Source organism: Schistocerca gregaria, chromosome 6 (assembly GCF_023897955.1).
Source record: "Schistocerca gregaria isolate iqSchGreg1 chromosome 6, iqSchGreg1.2, whole genome shotgun sequence".
Lineage (NCBI taxonomy): Eukaryota > Metazoa > Arthropoda > Insecta > Orthoptera > Acrididae > Schistocerca > Schistocerca gregaria.
Genome location: NC_064925.1, coordinates 173,469,220 through 173,493,269, shown reverse-complemented (window position 1 = coordinate 173,493,269; position 24,050 = coordinate 173,469,220). Strand labels below are relative to the sequence as shown.

Below are 24,050 nucleotides of genomic sequence, written 5' to 3'. Positions count from 1 at the left end.
CCTTCCCAACCACTGCTTCTCTTTCATGCCCCTCGACTCTTATAACTGCCACCTGGTTTCTGTACAAATTGTAAATAGCCTTTTGCTCTCTGTATTTTTCTCCTGCCACCTTTAGAATTTGAAAGAGAGTATTCCAACCAACATTGTCAAAAGCTTTCTCTAAGTCTACAAATGATAGAAACGTAGGTTTTTCTTTACTTAATCTTTCTTCTAAGATAAGTTGTAAGGTCAGTGTTGCCTCACATGTTCCAACATTTCTATGGAGATCAAACTGTTCTTCCGTGAGGTTGACTTCTACCAGTTTTTCCATTCGTCTGTAAAGAATTCATGTTACTATTTTGCAGCTGTGACTCAGTAAACTGATAGTTTGGTAATTTTCACATCTGTGAACACTTGCTTTCTTTGGGATTGGAATTATTATATTCTTCTTGAAGTCTGAGGGTATTTCACCTGTCTCATACATCTTGCTCACCAGATGGTAGAGTTTTGTCAGGACTGGCTCTTCCAAGGCTGTCAGTAGTTCTAATGGGATGTTGTCTACTCCCGGGGCCTTGTTTTGACTCAGGTCTTTCAGTGCTCTGTCAAATTCTTCACACAGTATTGTATCTCCCATTTCATCTTCATCTGCATCCTCTTCCATTTCCATAATATTGTCCTCAAGTACATCACCCTTGTATAGACATTCTATATACTCCTTCCACCTTTATACTTTCCCTTCTTTGCTTAGAACTGGGTTTCCATCTGAGCTCTTGGCATTCATGCAAGTGGATCTCTTTTTGCAAAGGTCTCTTTAATTTTCCTGTAGGCAGTATCTATCTTGCCCCTAGTGAGGTAAGCCCTTACATCCTTACATTTATCAATTAAATTCAATATTTCTTCTGTTACCCAAGGATTTCTATAGCCCTCGTCTTGTTACCTACTTGATCCTCCGCTGCCTTCACTACTTCATCCCTCAGAGCTACCCATTCTTCTTCTACTGTATTTCTTTCCCCCATTCCTGTCAATTGTTCCCTTATGCTCTCCCTGAAACTCAGTACAACCTCTGGTATTTTCTGTTTATCCAGGTCCCATCTCCTTAAATTCCCATCTTTTTGCAGTTTCTTCAGTTTTAATCTACACTTAATAACCAATAGATTGTGGTCCACATGTGCCCCTGGAAATGTCTTACAATTTAAAACCTGGTTCCTAAATCTCTGTCTTACCGTTATATAATCTATCTGAAACCTGTCAGTATCTCCAGGCTTCTTCCATGTATAAAATGCTCTTTTATGATTCTTGAACCAATTGTTAGCTATGATTAAGTTATGCTCTGTGCAAAATTCTACCAGGCGGCTTCCTCTTTCATTTCTTATCCTGAATCCATATTCACCTACTATGTTTCCTTCTCTCCCTTTTCCTACTCTCGAGTTCCAGTCACCCATGACTATTAAGTTTTCGTCTCCCTTCACTACTTGAATAATTTATTTTTTCTCATCATACATTTCCTCAATTTCTTCATCATCTGCAGAGCTAGTTGGCATATAAACTTGTACTACTGTAGTAGGCATGGGCTTCACGTCTATCTTGCCCACAATAATGTGTTCACTATGCTGTTTGTAGTAGCTTACCCACACTCCTATTTTTTTTATTCATCATTAAACCTACTCCTGCATTACCCGTATTTGATTTTGTATTTATAACTCTGTATTCACCTGACCAAAAGTCTTGTTCCTCGTGCCACCAAACTTCACTAATTCCCACTATATCTAACTTTAACCTATCCATTTCCCTTTTTAAATTTTCTAACCTACCTACCCGATTAAGGGATCTGACATTGCACACTCCGATCTGTAGAATGCCATTTTGCTTTCTCCTGATAACGACATCCTCTTGAGTAGTCCCCACCTGGATATCTGAAGGGGGGACTATTTTACCTCCGGAATATTTTACCAAAGAGGACGCCATCATCATTTAACCATACAGTAAAGCTGCATTCCCTTGGGAAAAATTACGGCTGTAATTTCCCCTTGCTTTCAGCCGTTTACAGTAACAGCACAGCAAGGCCATTTTGGTTAGTGTTGCAAGGCCAGATCAAACATCCAGACTGTTGCCTGTGCAACTACTGAACAGGCTGCTGCCCCTCTTCAGGAACCACACATTTGTCTGTCCTCTCAACAGATACCCCTCCGGCCCTCTCTTATTCTCTACGTGTGTAAATGATCTGACAGGCAGGGAAGCCGTAATCTGCATCTGTTTGCTGATGCTGCTGCATACATGGAAGGCGTCATCAATGAGTGATTGTAGGAGGATTTAAACAAAATTTTTTCTAGTTGATGTGATGAATGGCAGCATGCTCTAAATGTAGAAAAATGTAAGTTAATGGAGATCAGTAGGAAAAGAAACAGTACTGTGATGTTCAAATACAGCATTAGTAGCATGTTGCTTGCTATAGTAAAGTCAGGTGACCATCTTGGCAAACTGGTACGAAGTGGAGCAAGCACATAAGGATGATAGTAGATAAGGCAAATGGTTGACTTTAGTTTATTGGGGAAATAGTAGGAAAGTGTAGGACATCTGTAAAGGAGACCAGATACAGAATACTATTGCAACGCGTTCTTGAGTAAGGCTGTAGTGTTTGGTATCCTCACCAGATCAGATTAAAGGAAGATATCAAAGCAATTCAGAGGCATGCTGCCAAATATGTTACTGGTAGGTTTGATCAATACACAAGTATTACGGAGATGCTTCAGGAAGTTAAGTGGGAATCCCTGGAGAGAGGATGTTCTATTCACAAAATACTATTGGGAAAATTTAGAGAACCACCATTTGAAATTGACTGCAGAATGATTCTACTGTTACCAACATATTTTTCATGTAAGGACTACAAAGATAAGAGAAATTAGGGCTCTCATGGTGGATTTTCCCTCTCTCTGTTTATGATTGGAACAGGAAAGGAAAAGAGTAGTAATGGTACAAGGTCCCCTGTGCCATGTGCCATACAGTGGTTTGTGGAGTATGTATGTAGGTGTAAATAAAGGTGTAGATATGAGTCTCTATGTAAAAGATAAGCACGTGCGAAAGTGTGAGAGTTTTTTTTCTTCTGAAGAAGAGCTTTCCAAAAGCTGAAAATATTTCAAGCATTCTTTTTCATTCAAGCATTCTTTTTTGTTCAAGCATTCTTTTTCATGCATTCTCTTTGTGGCAGCTATCACTTCAATAGTGTTGTTATTATATCCTGGATTTTCCATTGTTTGATAACATGGGTCTTCATGAGAGTAAGACTTAAACTGTTAGTTGTGAACCACTTGTAAGACTCTTTAGTTATCATCCAAGCTGTATCTTCTAACAGTGAGTTTGAGCCCTTGATTATTATGCTGGTTCATCAGCAAACCTCAGACTTTCTGGAACACCCTTTAAGACCATTGTAAGCTCATTTATGTAGGTAAGAAATAAGAGTGGCTAGCCCCATGTTATCTTCTCCCATTCTGAAGTTTGTTTTATACCTGAAACATAGTTTGCTTTCTCTTAGGAAAGTAATACTCCTTCCACATAAGAGGCATGTCAGTTATGTCATAACATTTTAGTTTGCCAAGTAGAATTGTGTAGCCTTTGCAGTGGCTTTGATAATGTCACAGAATTTACCAACAGGATATTTATCTTATTTATCTATTCTAGCTCTTCATTTTTGAGGACATTATATTGCTTTCTGTTTAGAGAGTCCTTTAGGAAAGCCAAACTGAGAAGCTGTTAATGAGTTTTGCTCATTTAAATGAGTCGGTATGCTATCGTAGGGCACTTTCTCAAAAGCTTTTGAAAATAGTGGAAGGAATGATATAGGTAACTAGAGGTGATTTACTTATCTCCAGTTTTGTAGATGGATGTTGCTACAGTTTATTTAAGTCTGTCAGGAAAAATGCCCCATATCATTGATCTATCACAAAGACACCTTGGGGGTAACACTATTATATCAGCGCAAAATTTTAATATTCTGCTAGAAGCACCCTCCTAGCTACAGAATTTAATATTTTTTAATGATCTGATGAAAATTCTTGATCCCCTTAGGGAATGTATTTTTTAAACTAATGTCAGTTGGTGGTGGGTGCACTGTCTATTCAAGTAAATCTAACGCATTTTTCTTTGGTTTTTTATAATGCATGCAATGTTTGAAGCCACTGTAAGGAAGAAATCATTGAATTTGGTGGGCTATGATTTAAAAGTGTTGCCATTGCTGTCAGAGGTTACTTTAGGGTCTCCGTTTAATTTGGGTAAGTTTTGTTAGTTTGTTTGTTGTTTATAATGTTCTAAATAATTTTCACCTTATTCTTTTAGTGTTTTTCATTTGATCATGTTACATTAATTTTTGTTTTTTAATAACAGACTGGAGGATTTTGCAGTACTGGTGGTAATAGAGTTCCAGAGCTTGATTACAACTTGTTGCCTGAATTATGTATAACTCTCTCTCTTTAGTGTGCAAGAGTCTTTCCTATCAAGAGTTACCCACGTGTTATCCTTGTTTCTGTTCAATTTGGGACTTACTTGTTTGATAGGAAAAACAACTGATTGCTTTAGAAACACAGAAAGAGTTAAACTATCCCTCAAACCTTTCTAATTTATAAATGTCTTCCCAGTGTTCTTGCAATAATTTCTCTCTAAATCGAGTAATTGTTTATCATCCTGCAACATAATACTTTTATTCTATGATTTGTAACTAACTAGTCTGTAATGTTTATTGTTGATATTTGTCTATCATGACCATGTAAACCAGTGACTATTGGTTTTACAGATAAACTGCTGTTAAGTTGCTGGGTCCAAAAACAAATTGTTATTAGCTGTTTCACAATGTATTTCAATCCTCATAGAGAATTTTACTGAGGAAAATAACCAAAAGCTTGACATCAAGAACTTAAGGTTGCCTCAGTCAGTATCACCTGACAGAAAATAAACATTAAAGTCTCCACAAACAATGATTCTCCAGCTAAGTCAGCAACCTCATTAAAACTGTTTCCAGTTGTTTCATGAAACTTGAGATACTTACTGCTACTGCTAAGTAAACTGTCAGTACTCTAAGCTTGACAGTATTGTGAAAAGAATAGATTGCTACTAACCATATAGAGGAGATGTTGAATCACAGACAGGCACAACCAAAAGCATGCTAAATATGTGATCTTTTGTACAAAAGGCCTTCTTCTAAAGTAGACAACACACAAACATTCATGCAAGCACAACTCACATACACATGACCACTATCTCTTGCCAAAGAGGCACAGACAGTGGTCATAGGTATGCAAGCACAGCTCACACATGTATGACCAATCCCTGTGCCTCTTTGGCTAGAGATAGTGGTCATGTATATGTGAGCTGTGCTTGCATGAATGTGTGTGTGTGTGTGTGTGTGTGTGTGTGTGTGTGTGTGTGTGTGTTGTCTACTTTAGAAGAATGCCCTTCAGCCAAAAGATCATATATTCAGCAGACTTTTTGTTGTGCTGTTGGGAACCCAACATCTCCTCTATATGGTGGGTAGCAATCTACCATTTTCATAATTTTATCATTATTTCATCGGAACTCAACATCTCCTCTATATGGTGGGTAGCAATCTACCATTTTCATAATATTATCATTATTTCATCCTGGATTTTCCATTGTTTGATTTAGTACTATAAGCCTGTGTTTTCCTCATCCATGATTGTGGCACACTATTCAAAATGTTGTTCATCACAACATTTGTTAATCTGAAGGGGCTGGGACACAACCCATTTCTTTGCATTTGTGTGGCCACTCCCCCTTTCTTTTTGTTGTTTCTACATTAGTATGATATTAGCTTGTATCCATCCAAAGACATCTGTCAATTTTCATCGACTTCCATGTGATGTTCTGATATAGTCAAGTGTGTTTGTTCTTTCTTTTTTTGAATGAATATGAGAAGTTTATCCTTTTATTTATGAGACTTCTGATGATGTGATGGAAGGCACTAAATACTGTCAAACCTGTGGCATTGTCAAAGCTCCTCTATTCTGTTGTACTAGTAGCTGTTCCAACTCCAACAACATTTATTTTACATCTTTGCGTTACAAATAAATTTAGTCTACAGAAGGACTAGTGAAGACATAGGAAATCACTGGATTAGGATGGAAGTTGCTATGGTGGGACTGGATGAGTCTGGAAATTGTCTGTGCAAATAGCCTCTTACCAGAAGCATTCAGATGCAAACCATACTGCACATGATGCGGCCAAGTGAGGGGCGTTGCATCAGTCACACCCATGTGTGAACATCCCTCTTCCCTCATAATTTTCACAAGATCTGCATTAACGTGTCCCATAGAACACTTCATTCAGTGCTTATCATACCACTCAAGAGTGACATTCACATTAGTGCGAGGAACTTTCTCAGCATTGTGCATGATGTCATCCTCAATTTTATAACTACAGTTATGGTCTAAATTGACTCTAATTGCATTCCATTTCAATTCTTTCAGTATTTCCAATTTTTTTTGAGAATTTAGTACACATTATAATGCAACAGTAAAATACTAACACATTTTTCACAGTATAACTTGGTAAGTGCACCTTAATTTGGCATTAGTAAAGGAACAACTGCAGATAAAGTAATTCATGATTTTACAAGTGAAGTCCCCACAGTGTTAAAAAAGATTATCCATAAATTCTGCATGGGAAACGAAAATTTTACTCATGTAGAATTAATGAAATCCCTCTTGCATTGGAGTCTTACATTAATAATGGAAAGAAAAATATCATATCAACCAGTACTATCACTGGAACAAACTCTGTCTGATCAGGCCTCGGATGTCCCAGTGATACCAACTGGCTAACTGGCCAATCTCTGTCAATAGGTGTCATTGGATGCGTATATACAGAGCCATCTGGTCAACATACCAGTCTTCCAGTTGTTATCAGTTTTCCTGACTGGAGCCACTACATCTCAGTTCAAGTGGCTCCTCAATTGGCCTCACAAGAGATGAGTTTACACCACTTGCCGATTGCACTTCACAGATCTGGATGGTCGTTATCCAATCGCTAGCCAAGCCTCACAGCACTTTACTTCAGTAATCTGACCGCTACCATTGTTACCAATGCAACAAGGTCATTGACACTAAAAAGTGGAGCCCCACAAGATAATAAATAAGAGAAAATGGCAAATAAACCAGAGGAATAGTAACATCTGGACTGACCTAAAGTGGAATGACCACATAAAACATACAGCTGGAAGACTGCTAAGCAAATATAATTAAGAAATTGCTTACTAAACACTTATTCAACTGATTCTTTGGTACTGCTCATCATTCGGGGATCCTTACCAGGTTGAATTAATAGAGGTGCCTCTGACAGAGACATCTTCAATTAGTTTGACATTCTAATGCTCCCTTCTAATAAATGTACTCTGTAATGATAATGGTCACTTCTAATAAAAATAATTTTCTACTGAATTGTCTGCACAGATAAAAGCTAAGACAGAAAGGTATTTACACTGCCTGACAAGAAAGAGCGAAGTGCCCAGAAAGGAAGGAGGAAGCAAAGTGAAACTTCACAGGTTGAGGTGGTTTGTGATGTTATTTCAATGATTACAAAATCAAGCCAAATTTACTAAGAAGTTGGCAGTATGAGCCCTTTTCTCAGTATAATTTTATGCCTCCTTTGGCCTGTATGCATGCACTGATTCGCTTTGAAGGGTCTCATAAAACCTTTGTATCCTCTTCTGAAGCAATCTGAATATCCTGGATACTGATACTGTGGCAGGGTAGACATCTGATCTGGTCCCCCATGTGTTCTATCAGGGTCAACATCAGATAGTTTATAGAGGCATCTACCATGTGTGGACAAGCATTCACCTCTTGAGAAATGGCACCACAATACTGTCACTTGAGAGGTAACACATGGGGACACAGGATGTTTGTAGTGTACTGTTGTACTGTCACAGGTCCCTCAATTGCTACTTGCCATGATCCGATAACTCCCCACCAGGTGTAATATTGCTATCCTTCTCGACAATATTGGAAGGAGATCTCTCCTCAGGTCACCATCATACTTATTGATGGTGTTCATCTGGGGCAGTGCAGAAACACAATTACTTGCTGGACATAATGTGAAGCTATTCATCAGCAGTGCATGCTTCCTAGTCATGACCTCGCTCCAAATGCAGGTTTTCGTATTGTGGTGGTAATGAAAACTTAGGCATGAGATTATAATTCCCTTATCTGGCTGTTACTAGTCTCTGACCAATTTTGTGTGATGACACAGGAAATTTCAGGGAGGCCATTGCTTGTTCTCGAATCACAGGTGCAGATGTGAAGGTGTTATTATGTGCTTTGTGCTCATTACAGCAATCCTCCTTTGTTGTGGTTAGACATGGTTGACTGAAACCTTGATGACAAGTATGCCCATCCTTAGATTCCTGTGCAGTCTGATGTTAGGCTACTGTCACATCTGAATGCCCCACAAATCTGGATATTGCACAATTTGACCAGGTGGCAAAATGGAGACCAACAATGAAGCCCATTCGAAGTCATTCAAGTGCTGATAATACTGTCTCTCAAATAAGTGTCATCTATGTGTCGTTCTTAGTAAACAATCACCATCTGATGCTGCTCAAGCCTCTTATACACCCTACCAGGTCTGATAACAACACTAAACATGAACAACACTGACACACACTTGTGGCCATTCTATCTGTCACAGAGAACTGCATCTCTATCCATTTACATACCTGTTGATGATGCGTACATTCTACATTGACGTGCAGAGTGTCTTGTCAATGCTTCACTTTTTTGTCAGGCAGTGTGTATAGGTAGTGATTCTGTTTAAGGTTCAGAGTAGGGTCTTGTGATACAGTAGAAAGTTCTTAAACAAGCTCCTGTCTGTCATAAAGCAAGGAATCGAAAATCTCTGTAAATGGAAAAGGAAGTTAATAATTTACCATGTTGACATTATACAAAACATTTTATTTTCCAAATCTGAAAACTAAAGATTCCTGTCACATTATAAAAAAAACTATTTAATATAACTTAGGATGCAACAGCTTGGTCTTCCTTTCATTCTTCTTCTTGTTCTTCTTTTGTCCCCAAAGTAGGGACTTTCCATTAAATTTTATCATGTTAAATATAGCTTGAGTAAACAGAAATAGTTTAGAGGAGCTTAACAACATTTAATTGTTAGTGCCATTTCTAATAGCTGCTTATTTTCTCAATGTATATTTCATTCATTACATGTACATGAAGGTTCTTCTTTATGTGAGATATATGGAAAATAATGAAGCTTAGTGTTTAAAATATCCATTGAGGGCATATAGTGCTGATTGACTCAGGGCTCACCAAAAGGTATCTCATAAAGGAAATGACAGTGTTCACTGGTGTCTACGGATTTACTAATTGTTGCAGATAGCATGGAGTATTACAAATTAACATCTGATTTCCCCCTGAAAGATGATTATGACAGACTCGAACCACAGACATTACCAAAAACAGCTTTGCTACAAAACATCATCATAGGTACTTTGCAACCCATTCATGAATTGCAGTTCCTTTTAGTTGTTCATCTAAGAGGAATCGCAACCCATAGGCCAAAGGAATCACAACCCACAGGCCTTGGTAAAGAGTTTCATGCAAGTCTCTTTTCGTCACACTTCCCACAAACTTCCTCATTTTCGGGGGTTGAAGAGATGTCAGTGGATTGCAGGGGACTGTAGACATTTACCTGCTTGGGCAAATCGAATTCTCTCTTAATGTTAATTATGGTAAGTGTTAATTATACATATGAAACCAATTTGTATAAGTGACATTGAGGATACCTGGGTCTGCCTGGATGTGCAGGGATGCAAACTGTTTGCTCTGACCAGCATACACTACTACTTCTGGAAGAAATGGGTGGACATCTATGTCTCTTGCAATCTGAACTTTACACAGTTTAGGTAACAGCAAATTGCAATTGTTATTGAGGCTCATGCAGGTGGACACATATCAAGGCTAAAGTGACCATTTTTTCCCAATTCACTTCTACATAATATTAATTCATGTAATTAAACAATGGAAAATCCAGGATGGAATAATGACAATATTATTAACAGGACAGATTACTGCTCACCATATAGCAGAGATGTTGAGTCATAGATAGATGTAGCAAAAAGACTGTCAAACAAGTAATCTTTCAGCCAAAAGGCCTCGGCAGGCAGAGACAGTGGTCATGTGCATGTGAATGTTTACCTATTTGACAGTCTTTTTGATGTGTCTTTGAGTCAATGTCTGCCCTGTGTCTGTGAGTAGCAATCTGTTATTTTCATAATATTGTTAATATATGTAATTACTGTTATTTATTTTCTCTCATTTATTAAACATTATAAATAATATCTTATATATGTGTCAATATGTAAGATTAAAGGTGTAAATGAAAATAAATATCTTCTTTGTTCTTGATTATACTGACTTAATTTCTAGATTGTAAGATGAGTGGTCTTGGCATAGACTATTCTGGAAATGTTAAGAAACCATTTTCTGGAGACAGTGGCAAGTGCTCTAAATGGACTGATCGTGAGCTATTTCCTGAGGGAAGGTTTGCTGATCGACTGTTTCCTGAGGGCTCACGATCAAGTGCTGGTCGCTTCTGTCGTAATCCTGATGGTAATCCAAGAGGTCCCTGGTGCCCGCTGGATCCTGGCGATGGAAGTCCTGCAATAAGGGCACCCTGCGAGATTCCATTCTGCAAAGATGTTGGTTAGTATCATACTTGATATTTGTTGGTTGTTTAATTCAAAGATAACTGTTAAGGTTTTGAGAAAGTGATACAAATTACTGACTTTCTAGAAACATAGTTGCACCTGTTCTCAAATTATATGTTTTAAGTTTTATGCTCCTGGTGCATTTTCTTAAACTGCTTGGTAAAGTACAATACACCTCCCAGTGAAATCTCATCAGGAACACTTCCAAGGCAGAGGCAGACAGTTCAGGTGCTGCAGAAATTGAATATGGAGAGTTCTTTCCACTTCTGAGAACAGAGAAAACTTATTCAGTGCTATAAGTGAGTTGTAAGGTGCGTGTAGAATTGTCTTGATTCAACAGCTCACAATGGATACTTTGGCTCTGGCACCCTTGTGAGCAGGTGCATTGCTTGATTGCATGAGAGCTCAAACAGATTTTTCTGTGGGCACTTCTCCTGGTTTCTGTTGAAAATATTATTGTTCCATCTACTTCATGTGTGATTATGGCAGTGTGTTTGTTTGCAGTGAAGAACATACATACCATTCTTTTGCTCAGTATGATTCCTAAAATTATGTAATAACTTTTGTTGATCAAGAAGCATCACATGAACATACAGCCAAATTATGTTACTATTTACAATGTTGGATACTGATTTTTCCATGCAAGCACATAATTCATCTCATTTCTTTTTAGGATACGCTCTGTAATATTTGTTGCAAATCCAAGGTAACTAAGTGAGGGGGCACAGTGGTTAGCACACTGACTCACATTCAGGAGGATGACAGTTTAAACCTGCATTCAGCCATTATGATTTATGTTTTCTGTAATTTTCCTAAATCACTCTAGGCAAATGATGGAATGGTTCCTTTGAAAGGGCATGGCTGAGTTCTTTCCCCATCCATCCCGAATTCAATGGGATCAATGACCTGTTCTTGGAATTTATAGTTTTGTTTGCCTGATACATGATTTTTAATCGCATGGTGAAGTCTTCCCATCTCATCCCATCCAGTAAGTCTCCATGACCCGTGGTTCTAGGTGACTTTCCTGAAATCTACCCCTTTTCCTTAATATGTCTAGTTCTTTTCCTTCACCCCTCTTCTTTCCCCTTCAATCTATCTGCCAGCAGGAGCCACTGGCTCCAAAAGCTTGCGTAAGTATAACCTACTTTTATGTGTGTGTTCTCCTGCTGCCACTTGGTGAGTAGATTTTTTTTATTTATCCAGTTACATTAAACATAATTATTTTGTAATCATACTGAAGTTTTAGTGTAAAACATGTTTCAAATGATTCATTTTTTAAAAATATTTTAATAGAAACTTCATCCATGTTTAATTATTTTACTGGAGGGTTTGTAGACTAAATGTTTCTACAAACAATTTTTTAATACTCTTTGTTTCAGATTGGTTGGAATTCACAGCTGAGACAAATGAGTTCACTCAGTTCACAGATCTTTCTCAGCCAAATAAGACATTGCCATTGAAAACTGTCAATCTAACATTTGGAATACGTCTGTGGGATGCTGCCTCCTGGTCAAGAGCCACTGCCAAAGTACTCTTTTCGCCATTTTCAATTCCTGGAGCAGCTCAAGAGCTGAGTAAATTTGGTGCTGTTGAACTCACCATATCTAAGGACAGTTCTGGCTTTACTAAAGGATTAGAGGTAGTTACCAAGCAATATCCAATTCATGTCTGTTACATACTATTTCATCACTTTGTTAATGTAAGTGATACTTGTTTAGTGGGACAAAAATATTTCTTCAACTAGAGAGCATTTTTATAAGAAAAGTAAGACTGTGAGTATCACAAATCCATCAACTACTTGTTATGTAAAGTTTGTTACCATTGATCAGATTATAAGAACTACCTCCATCTTGGCATTACTGTGCAGGGTCCAGCCATCCCCAACCTGCTCAGGTAACAACAAGGGCTTCCATATCCTGCACCACAGGGCATGATGCAGTCTGATATATTCACAGTGGAGCAGCTACACCAGGCTGGTGGCACAATATGGGCCAGGAAATGTAAGCCTATTTTGACACAGTAACCATGACATATGTGCTTGCTCAGAATTATTACTTTCATACCACACTGGAGGTTGGCACACTGGGTGATTCTAAACAACATATTCACTCACTCACTATTGACACTAGTAGCTTCAACGTTCACAGCCTGTCCTCTCCTGCTGCACCTGCATCCACCTTCAGCAGAGAACCAGCCATCCTGCTATCCCATGTTATGATATTTTCAGTGAACAGGTGAAGAGCTTTAGCCCCATCTGGCCAGATCATAAAAGTGTCATGAAGGTGACGGAAGGAGCAAGATAGCCAAAAGAAGAGCTAAATTTAATGTGTATTCTATGAAATGTTCCACAAAGAAATTAGCCATTGCTGCAGACAATGGAGAATCAAAGAATGCTGCTGTGAAAAACTGCATTGTCATGGCAGATGCACAGCCCATCTCTTTTTTAATTCTTCCAATCTTTGAGTTAAAAATGTATCTTAAAAACAACCTAGCAGTAATCCTTATTTCTACCTTTGACAAGTATTATTATTTCATACATAATAAGAAACAAAACCAATCAAAATTATCCTTCTGAACAGTAAGTAAAAAGTAGCTCTCCCTTTTATACTACATTCTTCTGAATTATAAGTAAAATGTCTCCTTTAATTTTAAAATTACAATAAAATATACTTGTGTGGAAGAAATGAACAAAACTGTTATGCAAGTTGAAAAGTAATCTAAGGTATTATATGACTTATTCAGGAAAATCACTTTGCTGTAATTGTAGTATTTACTGCTTTTCAGCATATTGAAAAGCATTTGATGTAAATGTATAATTTATAAAATTATTAATTATTATTATTTTAGCTGAAAATGACAAGTTTCAGTGACCAAATCACCCTTTTTCTTTTGTTCACTCTTAATAGACTGGAGGATTTTACAACGATATGGTAGTGAAGGCTTAGTTAGTGAAATCAGTCTTTCCCATAAATTTCACAGACCTCTCTCTTCTAGCCTAACGTAGTTTAATCCCTCATATTGTCCATTCTTTAAGTCTGCTTCCTGAATTATGCTCTTCCTTTTTTAAGCAAAGAGAGAACTCTCTGTGTTAAAGAAATAATTAAAAAAAATGGTTGTATTTTTCACTGTCAATTTCTGTTTTATAATTCGCTTTTGAGCATTTTCACCACAAATTTTCTCAAACCGTTATAACTGAATCATTGGTTGCAATCCTGATATAGAGGAAGTTCTTCTATGATCTGGATAACTGGTTGGAATATTTTATTGTCAATAGTTAAGCATCATGTTCAGGTAAATCACTTGCTAGCACTTTTACATTTAATTCACTGGAAGTAGTTGGGCTTAATAACATGATGTCAGTGCCTGTTGCAGTACAACTTTCAGTCTTCATTTGGAATTTTATTGTAAGAAATAAAGAAATTGACGATATCAGCTGGTGAAATTTATACATCTTTATTAATTTTTTGTAGTTGGCTGGACCACCAACCTGAATGAAATATGTAGGACAGATTCCAAATGTCTTTCATATACAATGTTCATTAACCTGTAGTGCCTGGAATTTAAATCCAATTTTTATCTACATAGCCATTCCCTCTTTCCATTCTACTGATTTTGTAGTAGTGAGGCATTAGTCTGTTGGTTGGTTGGTTGTTTTGGGGCAGAAGACCAGACAGCGTGGTCATTGGTCTCATCAGATTAGGGAAGGATGGGGAAGGAAGTCGGCCGTGCTCTTTCAGAGGAACCATCCTGGAATTTTCCTGGAGTGATTTAGGGAAATCACGGAAAACCTAAATCTGGATGGCCGGACGCGGGATTGAACCGTCGTCCTCCCGAATCCGAGTCCAGTGTCTAACCACTGCGCCACCTCGCTCAGTCCATTAGTCTTTATCCTTACAGATGTATATGATTTCAGTGATTTCGAAGTCATTTTTGATAAAACCTAAATCAGGATGGCCGGACGCGGGATTGAACCGTCGTCCTCCCGAATCCGAGTCCAGTGTCTAACCACTGCGCCACCTCGCTCAGCCCATTAGTCTTTATACTTCCAGATGTATACGATTTCAGTGATTTCGAAGTCATTTTTGATAAGCATAACATATTTGTGGACACTGCACTTGTTCTTTTATTTTTTGTGTATTGTTATTATAAGCTTAACCACCTTTATTTACGAGGCTCCTTATGTTTTAGTGGAAGATCAACTCGAAATGACCAGAAAAACATGTAATGACATCACTGAAAACAAATGACATCAGGGATAGGTTCGTATAGTGATATGCTCAGCCTAGATGCTTCTGGAAGTTAGTTGTGTAATTAACCTCTTGCCAGGAGTACTCAGATACAAATTAAGCAGCATATGATGTGACTGTGGGAGGCGAAGATACAGCACTCACACCTATGCGTGAACATCTCTTTCTCCTATAAGACTCATCAGAGCTTCATCCAGGACTTGTTGTAGCACTAAAAGAAAAAAGACACAATCACCATCCTTGTGTGAAAAGCAGTCTTAGCAATGTACTCAATGTCATTGTCTGTCACATAATTAAGGTTTAAGTCAAACTGCTTCCTGAACCCCACTGATCTCCTTTAGAACCCAAATCACTGGAAAACATGGCTTTTTCACAGTTTAAAAAAAAAGGAATATATACTGATTATTTATTAGAAAATATTGTTAGTATTAGAGCAATTTACTCCTGACTGGTGCAGGTTTTTCAGACTATGTTCTAGGTGCAAGCAAAACATTTATGTACTATGTGCATCTAAATTATTTATCTGTGCTAAACATTGTGATCAACTAAAGTAATTATAACATTAACAAAATAGGAGGTGGAACTGTGGATGGCTAAGGGGACACCATTTAGGTCTGAAATTGCTGGAAGTGATTGGCCCTGGCTTCAACTATGGGTGCAGCAGAGTGAAAATGTCCTTGCAATGGGACGACAAGGTTCAGAAGAACCTCTTTCTAGTGGACAAATGTCTGATCTTTCTGTAGACTTAGGATTACATTTTATCAGCATCTCAGGAGCTGGTATTCTCTGGAGCTTACCTTTTACAGTTGAGGGTAAGTGTTATCTGTCTATTTTCTCTTGTATGAGAAGTAAAAATGTAGTTAAATATCATGTTTCTTAGAATTAGTGGATCTAATTTGTTGGGTTTTGTGATGGCTGTTGGAAGCACCAAATCCTGAGATAACAGATTAATAATATATGAATATATATCATGTCAGACCTATCTGTCTCTGTTGCAAGGGGTGTGGGCAAGGTGTCAAGTAAGTCACTATACTCAAAAAACCTTTTGTGTATTGTAAATACTCAATGCATCTTTGATACTTGCATATTTGTTTACCATTGGCAGACGCATTATTAGCTTTTATTTCTCAACAGTGACTGGCCTTTTCTGGTGATCAGGTGACAACATTTAAGGCATCTATATCTAGATCTGTACTCTGAAAATTGCTGCGAAGAGCGTTGCAGAGGGCGCTTCACACTGTACAACTTATTAGGGCTTCTTCTTGTGCCATTCACATATGGAACACAGAAGAATTGTTGCTTATTAGCTGAATCCTGTGATTTTACCTATGCTTAAACAGTAATTTACAAAAAAAATGTTAATGCTGAAACTCACTATCCACATGTATGTGCCATCACAAAAGTTATTTCTTGAAAGTCTTGTGATGTGAACCCCTTGCAGCCTAGCAAACTGTGTGACATCTTGTGTAGGGGATGTGGCATGGGAATGGGGAGGGGGGAGGGGGAAGGAGAGGGGGTTACAAATTTTGAGATGGTGGGAAAAGGCAACAGAACTCAGGTTGCCAGCAACTCACTCTCTTATTTCACAGAAATCATTTTTATGTTATAAAGTAGCGAATTACAAAATATGTCAGAAAGGGGAGTAAGTAATTTCATGACTATTTGCAACATGCTTAGTGTGGGAAAGATCCTATTGTTATGCTGTGTATACAGAACCAGAAATCTGTTGCAGTTCATCTCTTTAAACAATGCTCTGAGACTTGTTCTCTGTGTATGTGTAGAGATAGCTGAGTACCTGGCATTCCCTAGGTTTTATATTTATTCCAGTCTTCTATCAGCCCAGCTCATTCTTCCCCCTTTCTCTGACCATCCTCTCTGTGCCTCCTCATCTGTCCATCTCCTCCTACCACTTACTGGTCACCTGCTTCATCCCAGCTTTTTTCCATATTCTCCTTTTTCCTTTCTCCATCCATCTGCTAGTCTCCCCTCTCCCTGTCTATTTCCTCTTCTTCCTGTTCTCTGTCCATTTTCTCCTCCCCCTCTACCTGTCCACCTCCTCTTCCCCCTGTCTCTGCCCATCTTTTCCTGCCTACCTATCTATGACCATCTCCTCCTTCCCCTTCTCATGTCTGTCCATCTCCTCCTTCCTTTTGTCTCTCCCTGTTTCACCTCCACCCAATTTGGAGGCTTGTGGTTGTTACCCACATTGTTCTACCCCCACAATATTTCTTTCCAGGTTATAACACATACGTCTACCAAATTTGCTTGAAATAATTCCAGGGATTCAAGATGAGCTTTTTACCCATGACTTTGCCCACATACACACATGTCAAATCTATTTCACATGTAATCAACATACCAGCAGAAAATTGCCCCTGTCAGTGCACAGGAAAGGCAAATATGCTCCTCTTTAAAAGGCTCTGACTCAAAATAGTGTACCAGCTGCCTCATGCTACCTTCCTCAGCACTTTTAAAAATTTTCTCAAAATTAGGGCATGCAAACATATTTGAGCTGTTTTTAACATGCAACTCACTTCTCACTCTTACAACCTCCCCTAACTGAAACTGGCCCACACCCACTAGTCCATTGCGATAAGTTTCTCATACCCTTCCACTCCCACTTGCCCATTCTCACTCACTCAATCAGCCCAACTCATTGTCATTATCTCTTTGTGGGTCTAGCTGTCTCTTGTCTCCCACAGTCTCCTTTGTTATGTCATATGAATACTGTCTCTGTTGTGTCTGACTTCTTGGACACTGAAGTGGCTAGTAATAATACAGTTAATCAGAACACCGAATAAGTAATACTTTATTAGTTGCAACAAAACTTACCTATACTCACCAGGCTTGGCTGAAGCTTTCATAGCTGCACATGTGGACTTGTGGTTCAGAATATACTAATCTAGTTACTGTGTGGTGAACTGATACAAGTTCAGAATGGCCATATGAGATCTGCTCAAAAAATTCTGGAACATTTGTAATTTTGGTTCAGTGGTGAGTTGGAGCAAAATGTGGTTGGCATCCCTGCACACACTTGTGTTTAATGTGTAATTGCCAGAAGTTTAATTGTTATATGTCTGTCACTTATTGTTTAGTGCTGTACTGAGTAGAACGAATTTTAGAAGGTGGAGTTAGAGGAGCAGCACATCTGCATTAAATTTTGCATGAAACTCAAGAAAACCTTTACAGAGAAACACCAAATGATGCAGGAGCCCTACAGCCATGAGTGCTTAAGCTGTACTTGGTGTTAAAAATGGTTCACATGGTTAAAAAATGGCTGGATGGAAGTTAAATATGACCCTCATTCAGGATGGCCTTCGATGTCTAACAAAGATGCTCACTTCAGGACCGTCAACAAAATTGTGCATCCCAATCAAAGTCTGACTGTCTGAAAGATTGCAGACATATCAGTTGGATTATGTCATGAAATAGTGACGCAGCATCTTGGAATACATATGTTGCCGCCAAGTTTGTCTCGCAGCTCATGAGTCAAGACCAGAAAGAACTTCATCTCGCAGTCTATGAAGAGCTTTTGAATCGCACAAAGGAGAATGATATGTTCCTGAAGAGAATTATAACTAGTGCTGAGATATGGGTCTACAGTTATGATGTTGAGACCAAGGTTCAGTCTTCACAGTGGGTCTGGAAAGGTTCTCCAAGATAAAAAAAAAAGATCATCGAGTTAGGTTAAATGTCAAAGCCGTGCCGATAGTTTTCTTTGACTGTGAAGTATTTTATAATGAATTTGTGCCACAGGGCCAAACTGTTAATTGATGGTGCTATTGGGATGTGTTGTGACACCTGCAAGAAAAAGGGGGAAGAAAATGGCCTGAAATGTGGTGAGAGAATTCATGGCTCTAGCATCACGATAATGCACTCGCACATTCATCCCTGTTGGTGCATGACTATTGCTCAAAAAACGAAATCACTGTGCTGCCTCATTCTCCATACTCTGAAGAGCTGGCCCCTTGGAGATTTTTTTTATTTCCAGAGTTGAAAAACCTGTTGAAAGGATGAAGATGTACAATGATAGACAAACTAAAGAAAATTCACAGATGGCGCTTCACATGCTCCGCCAAAAGGCATATGAAGACTGCTTCCAGAAGTGGAAACAGCATTGTGAGCAGTTTACTAATTGTGGAAGAGAGTATTTCAAAGGTGACCATGCACAGTAAGTAAAAGATGAGCATAGAAAAATTTTGTGAACAAAGTTCAGGAATTTTTTGAACAGACCTCATACTGTGGCTTTCCTATAATCACTAGAAAATCCAAGTTCATAGATGCTTGTTCACACAGTTCTGATGACATTGGCAAGAAGACACAGTTCACAGTAGACAGAAGTCTTGTCATTCCCCAACAGTCGACATGGGCTGTGTCACAGCATGTAGGCAGCACAACAACATTACTCCGACAGGAACTTCCTGGAAGTGGACAGGATCTGACCTCCAACAGAACTACTCTCCTGGCCTCTGGCGGTGCTATTTCCAGGCAGAGCAATGGAAGTGGTGCCTCAGAACTATAGACAGCAATGCTTTTTCCTAGCATCTCATTGGTACCTCACGCTACTGCTTTGCTGTGCAGTATCTCTGCATTGGTCGATACTTCTTGTGCCGCTCTTGATGCTCAGTGACACCGCAGTCTCCTCTCACTGTCAATGTCTACCTCTTGCTCTCTCTTACTGCTACTAGTTCTTTCATTCCTTCTCATTGCTGTTGTCTCATGTCACTATCTCTCTCTTCCTTGTTAATGTCAAAGACTCCACCTCTGATTATCACTGGCTCTCATCCACTTCCACTTTCTCTGTATCTTTATTCCTATTCCACTGGCACTATCTCCTTCACTCTTTTCCTAGCACTGTTCTGTCACAGTCAACTATGTCCTGTCACCACTGCACCCTTCTCTCTCACATTACTGTTTGCTCCTTCACTCTTTCTGCACTGCAACCACTGTCTACTATCTCCCTGAATTTATTACTTTCCTGTCTCTTTCCCACTGCCACTGTCTCATTCTTTCTCACAATAAAGAAGTGTGAATTTGTTCTCACACCAAAAATTTTTGGGAACACATTTAAAGGTGCTGAGGAAGGAAGACTGAGGCAGTAGGACCCCAATTTCCATTTAGAGTCTTTTAAGCAGAAGAATATTGACCTTTCCTGAGCTCTGATTGGAGCATTTTTCTGTTGGTTCCCTTCATTTTTCTCATGTGAAAAGAAGTTTATGGTACAGTAAACTTTTGATAGTTTACTTTTCTGAAACTGAAATAATGCTCAATTAAGTTTACATCTCAGACTGGGTTTTATATGCATACAAATTTTGGATGTACTTCTGTACTACAACATTGGGTTGCCAGAACTCTTCTGATGATAACAGAGACTTTTTATAGCATATTTCTCCTTGCCATGTCACTTTATAAACTACGTTTGTCCCTCACACCAGATTTTACATCTTCAGGTGGGCATGGGTGATGGCAGTGCTTACTTGCCAGCAGTGTGATGTCATGCCAGAGTTTCTGGCATCTTCTCATGGGCACGCATCTGCTGAGCTGACTCAATGGACGTCAGCTAGAACCCAACATGCACCTGAATGAGCAACAGCTGAGGCTGGTACAGAAAAACATTGTGAATAAATAACTGAACTCTAATATGTTTAACTAGTATTGAAGACATTTCATAGGTTCCTAATAGCTATCCAGACGTTACACAGTGGTGTCACCGCTCAGCCTCCTGTAGCAATATATACTGTAAAGATTACACTCATTTGCTGTGCATAGCCATCTTGGAATCTGTGGCTCAGTTCTGGTACAAAAATGCTAAGAAATGCTTTTTGGGGTTTTCTAAGGAACTGCCCATGAAATAATCAAGATTTTTGAAAACAGAAAGGTGGCTGTACCAGGTAAATGCCTAGAGAATATACTGTTACAATCTGGTATTAGACTTTACATCCATATTTTACATGTAGAAGTGGGATAATTTGAATCTCTGTATCCTGGAAATGGCTAAAGGTAACAAGAAAATTTTCAAGGTAATTTGAGATTTGGATCTTAGGAGTATATCATAAATATTCCAGCCATTTGCTGTGTGTAGCCATCTTGGAATCCATGCCTTTGTTCTGGTACAGTACGAAAAAATATCAAAGAAAATCTTATTTGATGGGTTTTCTAAGGAACCATCCATGAAGCAGTGGTATCTCCATAAGCACTTTATAACCCACTGTAGACCATATGAAATGCAAAATGAACCAACATTTGCCTAAGCAGAGGAATGTATGGAATATTCATACTTTGACTCTGTACTGTAGAATAATGACACTAAGACAACCCTTTTGTTGGGTATACAAATTGTCCCTAGCAAAGGGCTATCCTATGCAGAACACAATTTATGAGCCCCAGATGAATCCTATTTTTTATGTGTGGCGTATTGCAACATATTTGATAGCACAAGCTGTTGTATGCATACTGATTTCACATGTATTTGTACCCTCATTCCACCTATATCTCCAGCATATTTTGCCCTGCATTTTCATTTTCATGCAGCTCCATGTTATGACATCATATCCCCTGAATTATGTCGTACACTGATATAATTTTGTTGGTATATACAGTAGTATGTGTGACTAGTGTCTGCAAAATGTGTTGTGAATGCAGTTTTCATGCATATCAGTATTTATGATGTCAAATCTCCTGAACTATGTATGTGTAATGACATAATTTTCCTGGTACTGAGAGTGGTATATCTGAATGCTTTCTTCAAAACATTTCCTGAATACAGTTAGTAGCGAAGAAGTAATAAATTAAAACATCATGCTGCATACATACTTTTACTGCACAAACAACGAAAATGCAGTAAGTGATAAACTTGTTTCCTTTCACATTTTGTGGCAGTTGTCAGTGAGAACAAGTATGGTAAAGGTTTGATATTATATGTAAAATTTGTTGCAAGTCATTAACTGCCCTAATTCTCAAATACCAGATGAATAAATTACAGGTATTCATCTGTTGTGGGCAACACATCTTTTTCATCACCATTCCTTTGGTAGGTAGCTACTTATAAGGTAGCCTATTTGTTAATTTATGTTGTAAAGCATCTCCATTCAAATTTCATACGAATCTGTCCAGTCATTGCAGCATGAACAAGTAACATACTGAAATACACACACACACACACACACACACACACACACACACACACACACACACTCTGTAACATAATCTGGTGAAAATGTTTTTGTGTGGTAAAGTTTGGGATGTGTAGCTTATCACAAGAAAAACAATATATCACATCATATTATGGACATCCTCCACCAGATATATAACATGTATCTTGTGTAATCTGGGTTGCTGCTTCTTAATGCCTTAAGTAAGTTCCAGTATTTCTTGTTCACAAAGAGTTTTATTTCACACACTAGATGTTCAGCGTTGAACTTAATGCTGTCTCATGACTGATGTAATATTGACCTCAGACTGACCTATGATGGCATACAGATTGCCTCTATTCATATGATTTTAAACAATTACTGTCATTTTTACATATTAAATTTTTAGGTTTATACAACTGAAATTTTTACATACATCTTCCCAAATTGCATAGAAATTTACACAAAATAAAAGTGAATAATTTCATAATAAGATCGGAAAGCATCGGTTTCTATTAAGACTATAAATTACATGTTTTATCATTGCAAGAATAAACTAAACTAAACTCCATCCAAGCACGCCTTGGAAGGCCCAATGGTGTCAACTGGCTGTCATGTCATCCTCTGCCCACTGGTGTTACTGGATGCAGATATGGAGGGGCATGTGGTCAGCACACCGCTTTCCTGGCTGTATGTTAGTTTATGAGACCGGAGCCCCTACTTCTCAATCAAGTAGCTCCTCTGTTTGCCTCACAAGGTCTGAGTTCACCTCACTTGCCAACAGTGCTCAGCAGACTGCACCGTAACCCATCAAAGTGCTAACCCAGATTGATAGCACTTAACTTCCATGATCTGATGGGAACCAGTGTCACCACTACGGCAAGGCCGTTGGTCATTGCAACAATATATTTTGTTAATTTGCGTATATCATTTTACTTACTTAAAGGATAATCACCCTATCATTTTCAGGTGAACAAAGGGATTAGTTTTATTGAATGAAAGGCCTACATTCAGTTAATTAAATTTTGTATGAGTAAAACTGTACATCCCTACATAGTTGTAATTACAATTCCATTAAGTAACACCAATTAAAATATGAGTGTGCTTAATTCTGACTGAAAAATCGTCACGTCCTATTTCTGTTATGGATACAAACAATTTTTAGCTTGAAAACATAAAAGTCACTGTCTCCTGATGACTAGAAATATGAAAATTTATATTCCTATCATGTGCCTGTAGTTTGTATTGTATGCAAATTGTGATGGTACATTAATTTTTAATCCAACATGTTTCCTTCATTCTGCATACTGGTGAGGCCCAAAGTAAACCATGTCAAAACAATAGCTTAACTTAGTGCAAATTACTAATTTGCTGCAAAAAAAATCTTTGGTGTATTTAAATCCAGATAACAAGGAAGGACAAAATGAAAGCAGCATTTTTTAATTGGTGTAAATTACTGATATCACACATATGCCGTCTTCAGGAGAGTGGAGATAGGATTGGAAGAGGATACAGGATCCCAAGAGGGTTGTGGTATTACAAACACGCACGCACACACACACACACACACACACACACACATACACACAAACTTTCACATTTATAATATATTGTACAGAAGAAATGCATCTGGCACTCTGTAATTAGTCTTATTTTGTTTCATGGTCCCTACAGGAGTCATACTTTGGAGGGTTGTAGTATATCCTTCGATTCTTCACTTAATGCTGGTTGTTGAAACTTAGCTGGCATCCATTTTCAAGGGTTTGCCAATTCAAGTTTTCAGCATCTATGTGATGCACACCTACAGCTGATGATACATGCTGCCACTGTTTGTATATACTTTATTCTCAATATCCTCTGATAGTCTTGTCTGATATGGATCCCAGATGCCTGAGCAATATTTTTGGATTGGTCACATGAGTGTTTAGTAAATTAGTTGCATTTTCTAAGTATCCCACCAGTGAATGAAAG

General features: G+C 38.3%; 1 protein-coding gene across 1 annotated transcript in view; it reads left to right on the top strand.

Annotated features, from left to right (window-relative positions):
- The window catches only part of LOC126278785 (uncharacterized), a 268,939-nt gene that overhangs the window by 44,263 nt on the left and 200,626 nt on the right, over window positions 1-24,050 (top strand). Inside the window, exons 4-6 of the mRNA XM_049979062.1 lie at window positions 10,422-10,697; window positions 12,082-12,341; window positions 15,524-15,761. Coding sequence (XP_049835019.1) covers window positions 10,422-10,697; window positions 12,082-12,341; window positions 15,524-15,761 — 774 coding nt within the window. The remainder of the gene's footprint in view (window positions 1-10,421; window positions 10,698-12,081; window positions 12,342-15,523; window positions 15,762-24,050) is intronic.